Source organism: Sardina pilchardus, chromosome 17 (assembly GCF_963854185.1).
Source record: "Sardina pilchardus chromosome 17, fSarPil1.1, whole genome shotgun sequence".
Taxonomy (NCBI): Eukaryota; Metazoa; Chordata; class Actinopteri; order Clupeiformes; family Clupeidae; genus Sardina; species Sardina pilchardus.
In genome coordinates, this window is record NC_085010.1 from 20,301,564 (window position 1) to 20,316,073 (window position 14,510).

At 44.9% G+C, this 14,510-nt stretch overlaps 1 protein-coding gene across 1 annotated transcript in view; it reads left to right on the plus strand.

Annotated features, from left to right (window-relative positions):
* ptpro (protein tyrosine phosphatase receptor type O) overlaps positions 1–14,510 on the plus strand; it is a 62,727-nt gene that overhangs the window by 30,217 nt on the left and 18,000 nt on the right. Inside the window, exons 4-14 of the mRNA XM_062517889.1 lie at positions 871–1,023; positions 2,641–2,839; positions 2,984–3,369; positions 4,397–4,558; positions 5,872–6,074; positions 7,242–7,362; positions 7,580–7,773; positions 9,425–9,536; positions 10,203–10,366; positions 13,023–13,143; positions 14,233–14,366. Of these exons, the coding sequence (XP_062373873.1) occupies positions 871–1,023; positions 2,641–2,839; positions 2,984–3,369; positions 4,397–4,558; positions 5,872–6,074; positions 7,242–7,362; positions 7,580–7,773; positions 9,425–9,536; positions 10,203–10,366; positions 13,023–13,143; positions 14,233–14,366 (1,949 nt within the window). The remainder of the gene's footprint in view (positions 1–870; positions 1,024–2,640; positions 2,840–2,983; positions 3,370–4,396; positions 4,559–5,871; positions 6,075–7,241; positions 7,363–7,579; positions 7,774–9,424; positions 9,537–10,202; positions 10,367–13,022; positions 13,144–14,232; positions 14,367–14,510) is intronic.

The following is a 14,510-nucleotide window of genomic DNA, read 5'->3' on the forward strand; positions in this document are numbered from 1 at the left end:
TGCAGGATGGCAGAGTGAATGAAGGACTGAATGAATGAATGAATGAATGAATGAATGAATGACTGAATGAATGAATGCATGATGTGATGTGATCAGTGTCAGAATGAAAGTAACTAACTGCATGCGTTACAAATGTCGATGTGCAGGATGACAGAATGAATGAAGGATTGAATGAATGAATGCATGAATACATGAATGAATGAATGGATGAATGAATGAACGAATTAATGCATGATGTGATGTGATCATTGACTGAATTAAACTAGCTAGCTGCATGCTATATATAAATGAGTGGATTAATTAGTTGATTTATTGATGAATTAATGACCATAGAAATTATTTAATGAACAAATGAATGAATGAAATTAATGAGTGAGTGAAATGAATGAGTGAATGAGCACCCAAAATAACTAGCTACATCATGTTGTGTAAAGGTCTGGGTGCAGGATGACAGCTGTTGTATGGAGGAGGAACAAAACAATTGAACAAATGAGTGCATTAACATGAACATGAAATGAGCTAGCAAATTGATGAGTTGAATGAATGAATGAATGAATGAATGAATGAATGAAGGAAATTAATGTTTGAATGAATATGAATGTGTGAACACCCAGAGTATCCTCAGTTTCATAACCTTATACCAGCCCCTTTGCAGTTTATTTTGGTCTTTTGTGAATGGCTAAGTTGGGGGGATGAATTGAATTGGTCAGTACTGTTAATGATCACATTTTCACATTAGGCACCAGGCCATTTTTGAGCCACTGATTGACGTGTGATTGTTTCAGATGGTTTACGATTGTGCATTTGTGTCCCAAAAGCTCTGGTGTGGCGCAATTCAGGGGGACTTAACGACTGAGTCTATTTCCGCAGACTTCTCCAAGGGAAAAACAGTGTTTAAACACTGGCTACCGGGAACCTGTTACAGCAACATCACGTTCCAGCTCATCTCCGAGGCGACGGCCAATAAGAGCACGCTGGTCCGCAAGAGCGAAGTGAGCCATGAGCCACGCCATCACAGAACAGGTACGGCACTGATCCCAGAACAGGCCTGGCTGACGCACAGCCGCATGTTTTTGGCACCGTCAAAACAAGTATGCCTCAGAAGTGTGTAATCAGTGTTGAGAAGCATCTACTTTTGTAGTTTGTTTTGATAATGTGTTATGTGGGAAAGAATTCTGTGCAGCACAAAAAAATGTCAAAATGTCAAATACTTTACAAACGAAACATAAGAAAGGAAAGAATCGAGAAGTGGGCAGACTATTTAAAGTATTTTTTAAAGGACTCATCATGCAGAAAACAGAACAGAAACAGAAATATCCCATAAGTAGTCAAAAGAGGATGTTGTTCTTCACTATGGATGCGATTATGTTACTGTGTTCTTGTTGCAGACCTCCCTCTGTACCTGATAAAACACCAGTATGTTTGCCTGTGTGTACTGTAGATGCACTGTGCCCTACTCACAGTTGTGCAAATCCTGAGCACTGCCATTCTGTGTTTCACCATCAAATTAGACACACACAAATTACAGAGATTAAAAGCTTAGTCTTAACTTAACCTGTTTGCATTCACCACAGACACACAGACACACAGACACACACACACACACACACACTTAATGGTTAATGAACAGCTGCTTTAGGAGAGCTAGCCTTCATTGCGCATTGTGACGTGAGGATGAAGCCTGCCGTCTGCCTTTAACACTCAAATAATTTGCATTTACACTAGTAGCTCATTTGTTGCCATTTTTGAACGCAGAAATAAGAGGGTCGTCTACTGTATATGATCAATTGAACGTTTAGCTGGCGAGAGGCACATTAGTGGGTAAAGTACAAGTTCACACCTCGCTTCTCACACGTTCTTATATCCACATTTACCATTAGCTTCGCTTCAGCGCACTTTATGGCGGGTCCGGTTAGCTCGTGTGACTGCAGTCAGCTGCAAAATGTCAGTCTTCGTCAGCGGCTGGTCTCTATCCTCTCATTAGCCTTCTCATTAGAGTTCCCTGCGGAAAAGCACCTTCTCAGCCATTAATTATTGAAATGAGTTTAAAAAATCCTAGAGGCTACTATTGCAAAGACCGTTTGTGTGTGCGTGTGTGTGTGAGTGTGAGTGTGAGTGTGAGTGTGTGTGTGTGTGTGTGTGTGTGTGTGTGTGTGTGGGTGGGTGGGGGGGGTGTGTGTGTGTCTGTGTGTGTGTGTGTGTGTGTGTGTGTGTGTGTGTGTGTGTGTGTGTGTGTGTGTGACCCTAAAGGACATCTCTCTCCCTTCCGAATGGATTTGTAATTAATGTCAATTTCACCCTGCTGTGGTGTTTGGTGGGGGGAGGCATTGATTGTTCTAGTAATCTGTCCGCTGGCTTGTTAACTCCCAGCTCGGGATTGGATGTGGCAATTTGGAAAAATCCCACCCAGTTCTCGTTTCTTTCTAATTTTGTCCTCTATGTCTCTCCCCCTTCTTCCTCTTCTTATTTTTCTTCTTCTTCTTCCTCTTCTTTTTCTTCTTCTTTTTCTTTCTTCTTCTTCTTCTTCTTCTTCTTCTTCTTCTTCTTCTTCTTCTTCTTCTTCTTCTTCTTCTTCTTCTTCTTCTTTCTCTTCCTTCTCTTCCTCTTCTTCTCCTTCTCTCCTGCGTTTTGCTGGTGCAGTGCCCAACCCCCCACTGAACATCTCGCTCAAGGTCGTGCACCTCAATGGGAAGGTGCTGCGGGGGAGCCTGCTGAAGGACGGCTTGTCGGAGGCCGGTGAGCAGCAGCAGCAGCAGCAGCAGGAGCAGGAGCAGCACCAGTACTTGACCAAACCACGCAAGGCCCGTGACGTGCCCCTGCTGGACGAGCAGGAGCAGGAGCAGGAGAAGGAGCAGGAGGAGGCGGTGGCGGTGGCGGAGAGCCAGGAGGAGGTGCTGGTGGAGGAGGAGGTGGACCAGCGAGCCGCAGAAGCCGCCGGAGCCTCTGCCACCATGACGCTCGCCGTCCCGATCCTGAACGCCAGCGCGCCAGCTGACCACACGGACGGCTACACCGACTCGAATGGCGTCGGCGTCACAGACGCTGCCACGGACGCTGCCACGGACGCTGCCACGGACGCCGTCACCGACGGCAACACGAACGGCAACGGCAACGAGACGTCGTCGGAGGCGGTCACGCAGTTCTATTGGCCGGAGCCCACGGGAAGCCCCTCCCCGACGGAGGAGGAGTTTGTGAACGCGGTGGTGCCCGAGTACGAGGACTCCAACGAGCCGGGCTCGGCCATGGACCTGCCCCGGGAGGCGGACATCTCCCCCACCCCACTGCCCCCCATCCTGCTGGAGCTGCGCTGGCTGCCCCCCCGGCCCCCCACCACCTTCGACGGCTTCAACATCTACGTCTACCGGGATGGTGCGTCCCTCAACTCTCTCTTCTACAGCCTCTCGGCTCCGTTATGAAGCTTACCCCTAGATGCCACTGAGATTTGTTGTCGAGATTTATTCATGTGCATTATTTACTCATAATTATTTCATGAAGCTCTGATGTTGATATGTAGATTGCATATTCAATCAGGTAAATGCAATTTAAAAACCGATGTGTAATCCTCTGGTAACTTAATGTATGCCCTTTGCTTTACATACTGCTTTACTGAACTAAGAGAGTTCAGTAACTTAGAGATATGCAGTGTTCCTGTTCCGTAAGGCATGATGATGTAGCCTCCTGGGTTCTCTTTACTGTACTTCCAGTACAGCAGAGCGTAGGAAGATATGCAATGACCCAAGATATGCAAGCTCCGTGAGTAGTTTAGGATAAGAACATAAAGCAAACAAATTATAACGGAGCTACTGTCGGTGTTTTGGTGCATATCTCAGATCAGAGTGAAATTCTCAAAACTACTAGTTCAACCTCCACATCATCTAGTCACTCATGCACATATTTAAGCAATTTCTAAGTATTTCAGACAAACAAGACATCCATGCAACTACGTGTGTGTAATTGTCAATTTTTTGTTTTTACATTAGCAACTGCTAATGTCCTGTCACTATTAGACTTTTTTTTGAAAGAACTCTCTAATATTTTTTTCTCCTGTATGCCATGGTCTGGCAATAAACTATAGTACAAACAGTGCTGTAAAAGTATACTGTAAATATGAATCCTGCCACATATACAGTAGTGATGTGTAACTTTTTACAAATAGGAAAACTACAGACCTTACATGACAGGAGCTTGTCGTTCTGATGGCATGGACATTTGGACACATTGTTTGGCATACATTTTTTCAGCAAGTTATGTGCTTTTGTAGGTAATCCACTGTGTGGTGCAGTTGGCACTTACTGTTGTGCAAACACCAGTGATGATCCGAGAGATGCACCAAAGCGGTGGAGTGAAACTGTAAGTCCAGGATTCTTTGTGGTCTAAATACCGATGTAATTCACAGGGAACTCTACTGAAACAGCCACGGTGGACGAGAACACTCACGAGTTCTTCACTGAGCTGACGGAACCGGGAACGTACCGCGTGCAGGTGTCGACTCTCAGCTCCTCCGGAGACTGTGAGGCTCGGGAAAGCATGGCTGACACGGGATTCACCTTCTACCTCAGTACGTCCTCCTCACTAGACAGACAGATACTCTATTAACCGCCAAGGAAATTCAGACATCCAGTGGCTCACACGACGACACATGCAAAAAACGATAAAACCACACACAATATTTAGTGAATTTACCATACTAGCTACAGTATCTATCTATCTATCCATCTATCTATCTATCTATCCATCTATCTATCTATCTGTCTATCTATCTATCTCTTTTTGCTTCCTGAACTGGCTGTCTGGCCTGCTGTCTCTGTCCTGACAGTCCTTGCTAACCTCAAGAATGGGGCTTAAGCTAGTCTGCGGTGGAATTGCATTTGGGATGGGGGATCTCCACTGAATAATGGATCAGGCCCAGGTCATGCCTTTATTCCTGTATAAGGAAGCAATGTCATGGCTATGCTTACAGAGGATTTACATGGAAGGGTCCATAGACCCTCACTGATATGCTTCATACATATTACAGTAACGGCACATTTGAAACCATGCAACTTGACAATGCCTTTTTGATTTATGGTTTGGGTTTAAATGTAATTATCATGTAGTCTTCTAGAGACAGGCATTTTGTGTTACTTCCATAGGAAAGTTGTTGCTACACCTGACATATTTTTTAGTACACTTAAAAAATGTTGGCGGTGCACTGCTGTATTAGCCTGGCCCTCACCTGACTATGTACTTCGGCTCACTTGTATTTCTCTTCATACTCCGAGTGGTATAGCTTGATTCAGCTTCGTTTACTCCGGCAAATGCATCTCCGCCCAATCAGCGAGCAGAGGGCGTTCCCAAGAGCGATTACAGTACATTTAAGTTTCAAGCCTATCATTATCGTTGTGTCCCCCGTGGTTATCATACATCATTACCAAACATTAGTGATTGAACTCCGATGAATTCAAACTTCAGACAAGCGTCCACAAACCAGGAAATAAATGTTTGCCAATGGAGCTAGGCCAGACTCTCTGCGAAGAAGAGACTTTGGTCTCCAGGCTGCTCCTGAAATGGAGTTGATTGAAATTACCTTAAGACATTGATACAGTTCGCTCACCCCACCTGAGGACAAAGTGAAATATACTGTACTTATATTATGTTATATGCTGTATACCAACTGTCGGCCAAATGTACGTTTCAATGGCAATGCACGTTTTTTAATGGCAGTATAGGCCTACACTTGCTTTTCATAAAACAGCACGAAACTGAACCGTACAGAGCGGTTTGTAACAGAGCAGAGTGCAATTGAGTTGAACGTAGTCAGGAAGGCTCAGTGTTACTGCTCTGTCCTCCCAAACTGACCCTCCGCTGTCTGTCTGTCCGTGGTGTCCCCAGGCCCCAGTGGCAAGTGGCTGGAGCAGCCGAGGGAGCGTCCGCATTCCGTCTACGTGCGCATGCGAGCTACGAGCTCCAGCACGGCGGCGGTCAGCTGGGCGCCCTCCGCCGAGAGCCACGACGGCAGCCTGGTGTCCGTGCTGTCCCTCACCTGCCTCAAGCCCAGCCTCAGCCAGCGCATGGAGAACACCTACTGCTCGGAGGTGAGCTTAGCGTACAGTACAGTATCATACAGTCCACATAGACATACTGTACACATAGACATACTGTATAATAGCTTAAGGAGAACACCTACTGCTCGGAGGTGAGCTCAGCGTACAGTACAGTATCATACAGTCCACATAGACATACTGTACACATAGACATACTGTATAATAGCTTAAGGAGAACACCTACTGCTCAGAGGTGAGCTCAGCTTACAGTACAGTATCACACAGTACAGTACAGTACAAACACATACAAATAAAGCTTAGGGAGAACACCTACTGCTCAGAGGTGAGCTTACAGCTTACAACGCAGTATCATACAATACAGTACAGTTCACATAGACATGCACATAGACATATAATAGCTTAGGGAGATCACATACTGACCAGAGGTGAGCTCAGCTTACAATACAATATCATACAATACAGTACAATTTCCCCTTGGGGATCAATAAAGTATCTATCTATCTACAGTATCTATCTATCTATCAATACAATACAGTACAAACATACAGGTATACCAGCTAATGATAACATGTACTGTTTATAGGTGAGCTCAGTTCACAATAAAGTATTTTACAGTACAGTATAATACAAACACATAGAGATTAATCTTAGGGGGATTACATACTGATCAGAGGTGAGCTCAGTTTACAATACAATATAATACAGTGCAAACTCAATGTAAAAGGGTAGACAGTGCAATGCTGAACAAACACATACTATTCTGATATGAGCTTACAGTACACTGTACACTATAAACCAAAGATCATAGAGTGCTCTAGAATCTTTGCTGTAAACTCTTAAACTCAGTAGAGTTAATGCTACCTGAATTTGAATGATGGGCAAAGTGTAACCAGAGCTAATTTGATAACTAGTCGATTTGCTAATTTACCACCACGGGCAAGCTCAATGCTTCCACATGGCATATGATAGCTATGGTACAACATAGTCAACAAGTGCAGTTTTTTGCATGAACATGCTTGTTGCACTTTGCCAACCATTTACTGTAGATTAGGGCCCAGGGAGGCATTGTGTGTGTTTGTGTGGGGTTGTGCCTGAGAACCAACTTGTGACTTGTTTGTTAATGTCTGAGACCTCCTCTGAATAGCGACTTGGAGTTTTGCGTTCAAGCGTCCTCTGTCCATATATGACTTGCTGCAGGAGAACATCACTAGTGATGTCATCACCAACCTGATGCCAGGTGCACAGTACAGGGTGGTGGTGTACCACACCAACGGCCCTCTCATCAGCCCGCCCTCTGAGCCAGTCATCATCGACATCGGTGAGTCATCCTTTAGTTCTGATTGGTCAAATATCACCCACCATGCTCCTGATTGGCTTAACTTGCCATCTGTCGTCACATAAGAGACAAAAGGGAATGCACGACTACACGGTGGTCCACCAACTCAACAACATTCCAAAAACATTACAGAATGGCTTGTCATTTGTCATCAGTCTTGCTCCTGATTGGCCTAACCTGCTGTCTGTCACCACATCAGAGCCAACGGGAGTGCGGGACTTGGTGGTGTATCCGCTCAGCCCCACGGCGGTCATCCTGAGCTGGCAGAGGCCGTACCACGTGGCCTTCCGCAAGTACGTGCTGCAGACGTTCTTCTTCAACCCCGACGCGCTGGTGTCGGAGTGGACCACCTACTACGAGATCGCCGCCACCGCTTCCGTCATCGCCTCTGTGGTGAGCGCCAGCAGCAGCTGTCAAAGACAGCCTTTTTTTTCTTTTTTTAAAGTATATTTTTTGGCCTTTTTGCCTTTGTTAGTATAGGACAGTGAAGAGGTAGACAGGAAATAAGTGGGAGAGAGAGAGATGGGGTGGGATCGGGACATGACTGCAGGCCGGATTCGAACCTGGGTCCCCGTGGGCACTCGGACCCGTATGTGGTACGAGCGCTGAAGCCAGGTGCGCCACAGCTCCCCCCCCAAAGACAGCTTTTTTTTTGAAGATCAAACAGTAAAAACTCCTGTTGTGTGTTGTCTTCAGAGAGCTCTAGGGGAATTTTGGTCTAAACTAGCAAGGTCGAGACCACCTTTTATGGTCTAAAAAGCATCAAAGGCACTTAACGTAGTGTAGAAAGCCGAGGATTAGGGCATAGTGTTGATTTAAGCAATACACCGTGCCAGTTGCTTTCATTCAGCTCAGAGGCGATAGGCTGTGCAGTTTTGCTAATTAGCACGGTTTCATACGGGAGTCTTTTCTCTGTCATCCAAGACCTACTGACACAATTGCTCAATGGGCCATGTGCAATCTCCAGATGTTTCATAAAGATATGCAGCAATATTGCAGACTAAAATAACATGTTTAATGCATTTTTAATTCATTGAGTGAGTAACTCAGATTGTGTTTATTTTATTAAAAAAAACAAAACAAGCCTAAGCATAAGAAATGACTATAAGATATCTTACAAGGCACTTGCAAAGACTACAATTTAAGCAAGAGAAGATGGGTTGGTTGAATGGTTGTGAATCAGTGACTCAGTTACTGCCCAGGTCACTGCCGGTCCATCACTGTGTCTTCATACTGTGGCCAGCCAGAGCACAGAGCCAGGGCCTCTGGACGGGCCATACTGTAATGACCCGATGCCCTCCACTATAATCTATTCCCCCTGCCAAGCTGCTGCCAGCCGACATCTTCATTACCATGAGTAGTGTTTGCTCCACACGCCCTAATTACGCCAGTCGGGTGATGGCAGATAATGGAGGCATTTAATTTGGACACCGCATGATGTTTTGTCGAGAAAGAGAACGAGAGCGCGCGCGCGAGAGAGAAAGAGAGAGAGCGAGAGAGAGAGAGAGAGAGAGAGAGAGAGAGAGAGAGAGAGAAAGATGGATAACATCAAAGTGGTAGACTAATGCCCCAACAATTTGTGAGCGGTAGTGATTAAACGCAGAATTAAGGATGCAGATCAGTTCCTTTTTTACACGGAAAATGATACTTCATTTCGATGGCGTTGGTGACACACACTATCCACTACACTGACAGCGGTCCACAGGGAAGCCGTGTCACAGGAAACCATCTGGTCGTGATTATGACGGGGGATTTGCTCTCAGGCAGCGCAAAGTCAACGACAACGCTGAAAGGTCTCAGAAAAGTTTATAGCCTAGAGGCAAAAAAAAACGGTATTGGCGTTTGAAGGAGATGGCCTGTGCTGTTCATTCAGATGACACACACACACACACACTCATATACAGTACACAATGAGCGTGTCATGCACACAACACGAGTGTTACTGATTAGTTTATCGAGCGGAATTGTGTCTTGTTGCTCGGTGAGCACTGTAGCCATGGTAACACAGCATCCTCAAGGTCCCACTCCCCTCCCTCGCCCACAGAGAGTCACTGACCTGCTGCCAGCCTGGTACTACAACTTCCGCGTTTCCATGGTGACCTGGGGCGACCCGCCCCACAGCTGCTGCGACAGCTCCACGGTGAACTTCGTCACAGGTAACCTCGTGCACCGAGGGCATTCAGGGCGGGTGGGGTGAGATACGAAAATAGTCTTTGAGTCATGTTGTTAGGGTACTTTCGTGCCAAATGTTTGCAGATTTTGCTGAGTGGGTTTTTGATCTGTGCTTTTATAGCGATAACCGTCCATCTGTTCTGATAAAAACAAATGTTTCTATTAACATCACAGACTTTATTTATTTATTTATTAATTCACTTTGAAAGCATTTCATACGTTGAGTGGAGTGAAACTTTAATGGAACACATCAAAATGGTTGTAATAGCATTTAGTAATTAAGAGTGTCAAAGGCTGAATGGAGAGGATTCAAATAAAACAGATTAAGCTCTAAAAATGGCTTGTAAAGTACAGACAAATATTTTAACTTAAAATGTTGTGACCTCTCTTTCTATTTCTCTCTCTCTCTCTGTCTCTTTATGCCCATATCTGTCTTAATGTGTATTTTCTCTCTCTCTTTCAATATCTATCTTCTGTTTACAACTTTCTTTTCCCTTTTTTCCTTTCTCACTTCTCTCTCTCTCTTTCTCTCTCTATCTCTCTATCTCTCTATCTATCTCTCTATCTATATATTTATCTCTCTATCTGTCTATCTATCTATCCATCTGCCTTTCTCTTTTCATTTCTCTCTCTCACTCTGCCCTCTACAGCTCCAGAGGCTCCGCATATCTCGTCAGTGGACTACTCTCACGGTCAGCTGTATGTGCGCTGGACATACGGTGACCTCTTCACCGACCTCTCCCACTCCAGAATGCTGCACTGGCAGGTCGTGGCCGAGGGCAAAAAGGGCTCCAGGAAACGCTTCTCCACCGACGTGAGTCACCAGCAGCACAATTCCCAAAGATTACAGAGCAGCACTCGGGCACTGTGCCATCTTTCAGTCATGGGCCGGGCCATTTTGAAAATAGATATTTATCATGGCGCCGCCAACAATGTCTGATAATTCCAGGCACTGACATTTTCCTTAAATTCCTTTCACAGCTTTTTTTCGGTTTATTATGGTTTTATTTATTTTATATTCTTTTTGGTTATATTGAAATAGATAATTGTTTCATGTGTTGTTTTTGTGTTTGTTTTATTTGACATGTCCTATTGTATGACTGAGTGTTCTGCTGGTGTGACAGAGGGAAAGGGGAGTTGGTATTCTTGGGACGTACTGTATGGATAAGCAGGTTGGGCTGTGAATCCTTCAGATCACTCAAAAAGACTGAGATTGTTTTGCTTCCCGAGGCTACTATGCATTTACTCACAGAGCTACAGTATACCATTGAGAATCCTAACAGGCTCCATGACAGCCATTACAACATGCGAATTCTCTTAAAAAAAAAAAAAAAAAAAAAAAAGTACACTTTCAGTATTTACTGGAACTGTTTTTCAGAGAAAGTCACAAAACAATACTTTTTCTTTCATTCTTTTTTTTTAATTATTTTTTTTTAACTGTAACCAACGTCTGAGATTTGAATCCCAACAGCTAATGTTGTATTTGGCCTGGAGCTCTGTCTGGCCAGTGATCTGGGGCTCTTATCAGAGGAGGAGAGGAAGATTGCTGTAAGCTGAGCTCTTAAGGCCCCAGTACAGTTCACGCACCCGACTTGTCGTGCGACATGTTGACGTCACGGGGAACGTTGTAACCATGTATACTTGCGCGTGGTAGTCGCGACACAATTTGCAGTATTCTCCTGAACGGAGGCACGGTATCCATTGACGTTAATGGCAGTAGCAACTAGCTTCTTTGCTGATATTTCAGACTTAGCTTGCACAACTGAAGGATTAGCCTACCATCTCGTTTATGAGATGAGCTTGTGTAATCTCCCTAAATGGAAAGATATATATTTTTTTTTAGGTCTAGCAGATATCCTTTGGTTGAAAACAAATCTCTTCCTTACCTTTTGCTGGAATACTTATGTGCCTCGGTCCTAGTCATTTCCCCCTAATATCCTCCTGTTGCAACTCTCACTGGTAACTTCGTTAACTTATCCAACGTAGTTCACGACTGTAAACAAATCAGTCATCCAAACGGCAACTCTCGCTGCAGCCTAGCCAAGTTAACTTCCCACTTTTCAAACTTACTATTATTCAAACTTCATGACTACAGTCGTTTTAAAAATGAATGGGCTTATTTAAGATGTTGGATAGGCTATATGATAATGCCTGAATGTGGTTTATGTGGTTGATGACTGTATAAGGACACTGGCTCCGTGAGCTTGGCTTCAATCTCTTCCTAGTTGTCGTGCGAGGTTGGCGCGCGCGGCTGATAAAAAATGTTCGGTGTCCGACAGGTCGGCGCGCGGCTGAAATGTGGCTTGCGACACAGGAAATTACGTCATTTTGACGTCACATTGTCGCGCGACAGGTCGGGTGCGTCGAGTATACTTCTAGCATTACTCTCTCTCTCTCTCACACACTCTCCCTCTCCCTCTCTCTCCCTCCCTCTCTGTCTCTCACACACTCTCCCTCTCCCTCTCTCTCCCTCTCTCTCTCTCTCTCTCTCTCTCTCTCTCTCTCACACACACACTCTCCCTCTCTCTCTCTCACTCTCTCACACACACTCTCCCTCTCTCCCTCTCCTTCCGTCTCCCTCTTCCTCTCTCCCCCTCTCTCTCCCTCTCCCTCTCTCTCTCTCTCTCTAGACAACACATGACTCAAAGGGGTTGGTGGACATGCCGTATCGATCCCACCCTCTCTTGTCTTGCTTGGGCCTGATGTCTGCCCAGTACCCACCTCTTGTTTTGGAGGAGGACAAGACTAGTGGCTAATGCTGCCAATTGTCCATCTCACAGACGTGTGTTTTTCTGAGCGAGGGCAGCACGGCGGTAACCACTTAACCACCAGTCTCAGTCAGACATTAGGGGGGTTACACCCGCACAGCTCTCCCATAACCACAGGGTTAAGTAATTACAGAGCAGGGGGAAAAAAACGTCCCTGTCAGCAATGAGTTAACTACTCTAGACAAGGGTCTTTTTCTGATGAATATCTATGGAGAAGAAAACTAATAGAAGCTATTTTCTTCTGATAGATATCTAGGATAGAGCTCATCAGAAGGCAGACAAAAAAAGCAACTTACGAAACATGCAATCAGTTTATAGATTGTTAACCTTGATTGCATGTATTCTTCGCTCTCTGTTTTTGTTTGTTTACTACTTCTACTTACAGGTCTGTGATTTAAATAGCCTACTGTTAGCCTTGTGAAAAGGTGTGTAGTGTTTGTGGGCCATTTCTCAGTGAGTTGTCATATGATATAGCTGATCTATATTTTCCCATTTGAGCAAGGTTTATTTTTGTTGTCGTTACGGGGAAGCAATTCAATCCCAGATAGAATTAGGAAATGGTTTTCTGAACGAATGATAACTGAGCTCAGGTCTCATAGTTCACGGGGTGCTCCTCTCCCCGATCCCACGCAACACGACTCCGGCTCTGCTGAATAGGACAGCTGATTTAACGGTCAGTGTGCCTCGTCCCGTTCTCACCAGGTGACGCGCACCATGATGAAGACCACAATGGCACTGCCCCCGGGGGACATTTACAACCTGACGGTCACCGCCTGCACCGAGCGCGGACGCAACACCTCCATGCCCCACATCATCAAGCTGGGTGAGTGTCCGTCAGTCGGTCAGTCACTTGCAAAGCAGCTGCATGGGCTTCTAAACAGCTACCAAGATTCTGACTAACACAGCAGTGTGTCTATGAGTGCTTGTGTGCCTGTGAGAGTGTCTACGCGTGCTTGTGTGTGAGAAGTGTGTAAATATCCAGTTGTATTTACAGCACAGTACAATCACATTTATGATCTGCTCATACTGTAATGAAGATCTTGGATGTGTTTGTATCTGGACCGGACCACCATTCATATTATCAATTGTAAGCTATTGTATTTTTGCGCCAGACAGAAAAAGCTAGGGATGAACTTGAAACAAGCGTTTCTTGTTTCAAAGGATAAAGTGATGCAGAAGCAACAGAGGCAAATATCCGACTGACAGTAGTCTGACACTTATCTCCCCGAGATTATCCTCTATTGTTTTGGTGAGATTTATTGTCTTGGAGTTAAAATATATTTCTGACAATTACCCCCGCTAGCAAGGCATAGAGCGCGGCTTCAGTCAGAGGTTTTACTTTGATGTTTCAGGAAGAACTGATCCGCAAAAAAAAATCTGTGTATCCGAGCAGTGCATGGATTCTCCTTGGAGAGGGCGAGAAATTGTGTGTGTGTGTGTTTCAACTTTCAGTTTCTAGCATAACTAAAGTCAGGCTGCCTAGCACATAGGCTATTATGCAAGTATGCTGCTCCCTTAGTGTAGAACTGTGAGTTTGCATGTTCACTATGCCCGTTAAGAGAACTTTTTCACAGTATCCTAGAACACCATACAATTTTAAAGTTTATTTAAAATGAGTAAACTAAAAAGCTTTTCATTCTAATTGGTGATGTGACATGTTTTAAGTATATTATACAGTATTTATCTTCTCCAGTGCTCACTGCCCACGATCTGGAGGAAATATGTCATTGAATTCCCTCCTGTATATGTATTGCAAGTTGCCCTCATTCTTTTTTTTTTTTTAGTTTTTCTTTCTCTCTTTTTTTGCTGTTTGAGGAAGTCACGTAGTTCCTCACAGAGTTGCTCAGCAGCCTCTAAGAGTCTTTTTTACTTTTGACTCAGTGCATCGTGTTTATGGTTTGTGTCCGCACAGAACCGGCGCCACCGAAGTCCCTGTATGCCGTTAACGCCACGCACACGGCCGTAACGCTCCTCTGGAGCGAGGAGGGGGTCGTGGACTTCTACCAGATCTTCTGCAAGCCACTCCGACCCAACAAAGAACTCAAGGTAAAGAAGACACACCACGTGTGTGTGTGTGACAAGGTGGAGGGAGAGAAGAAGCGGTTGTATGTGTTCGTGTGCGTGTGAGAGCAACTTGACTGTCATGACTATGGACTACAGACTAAACAAGAGCTTATGTTGTTGGATGAA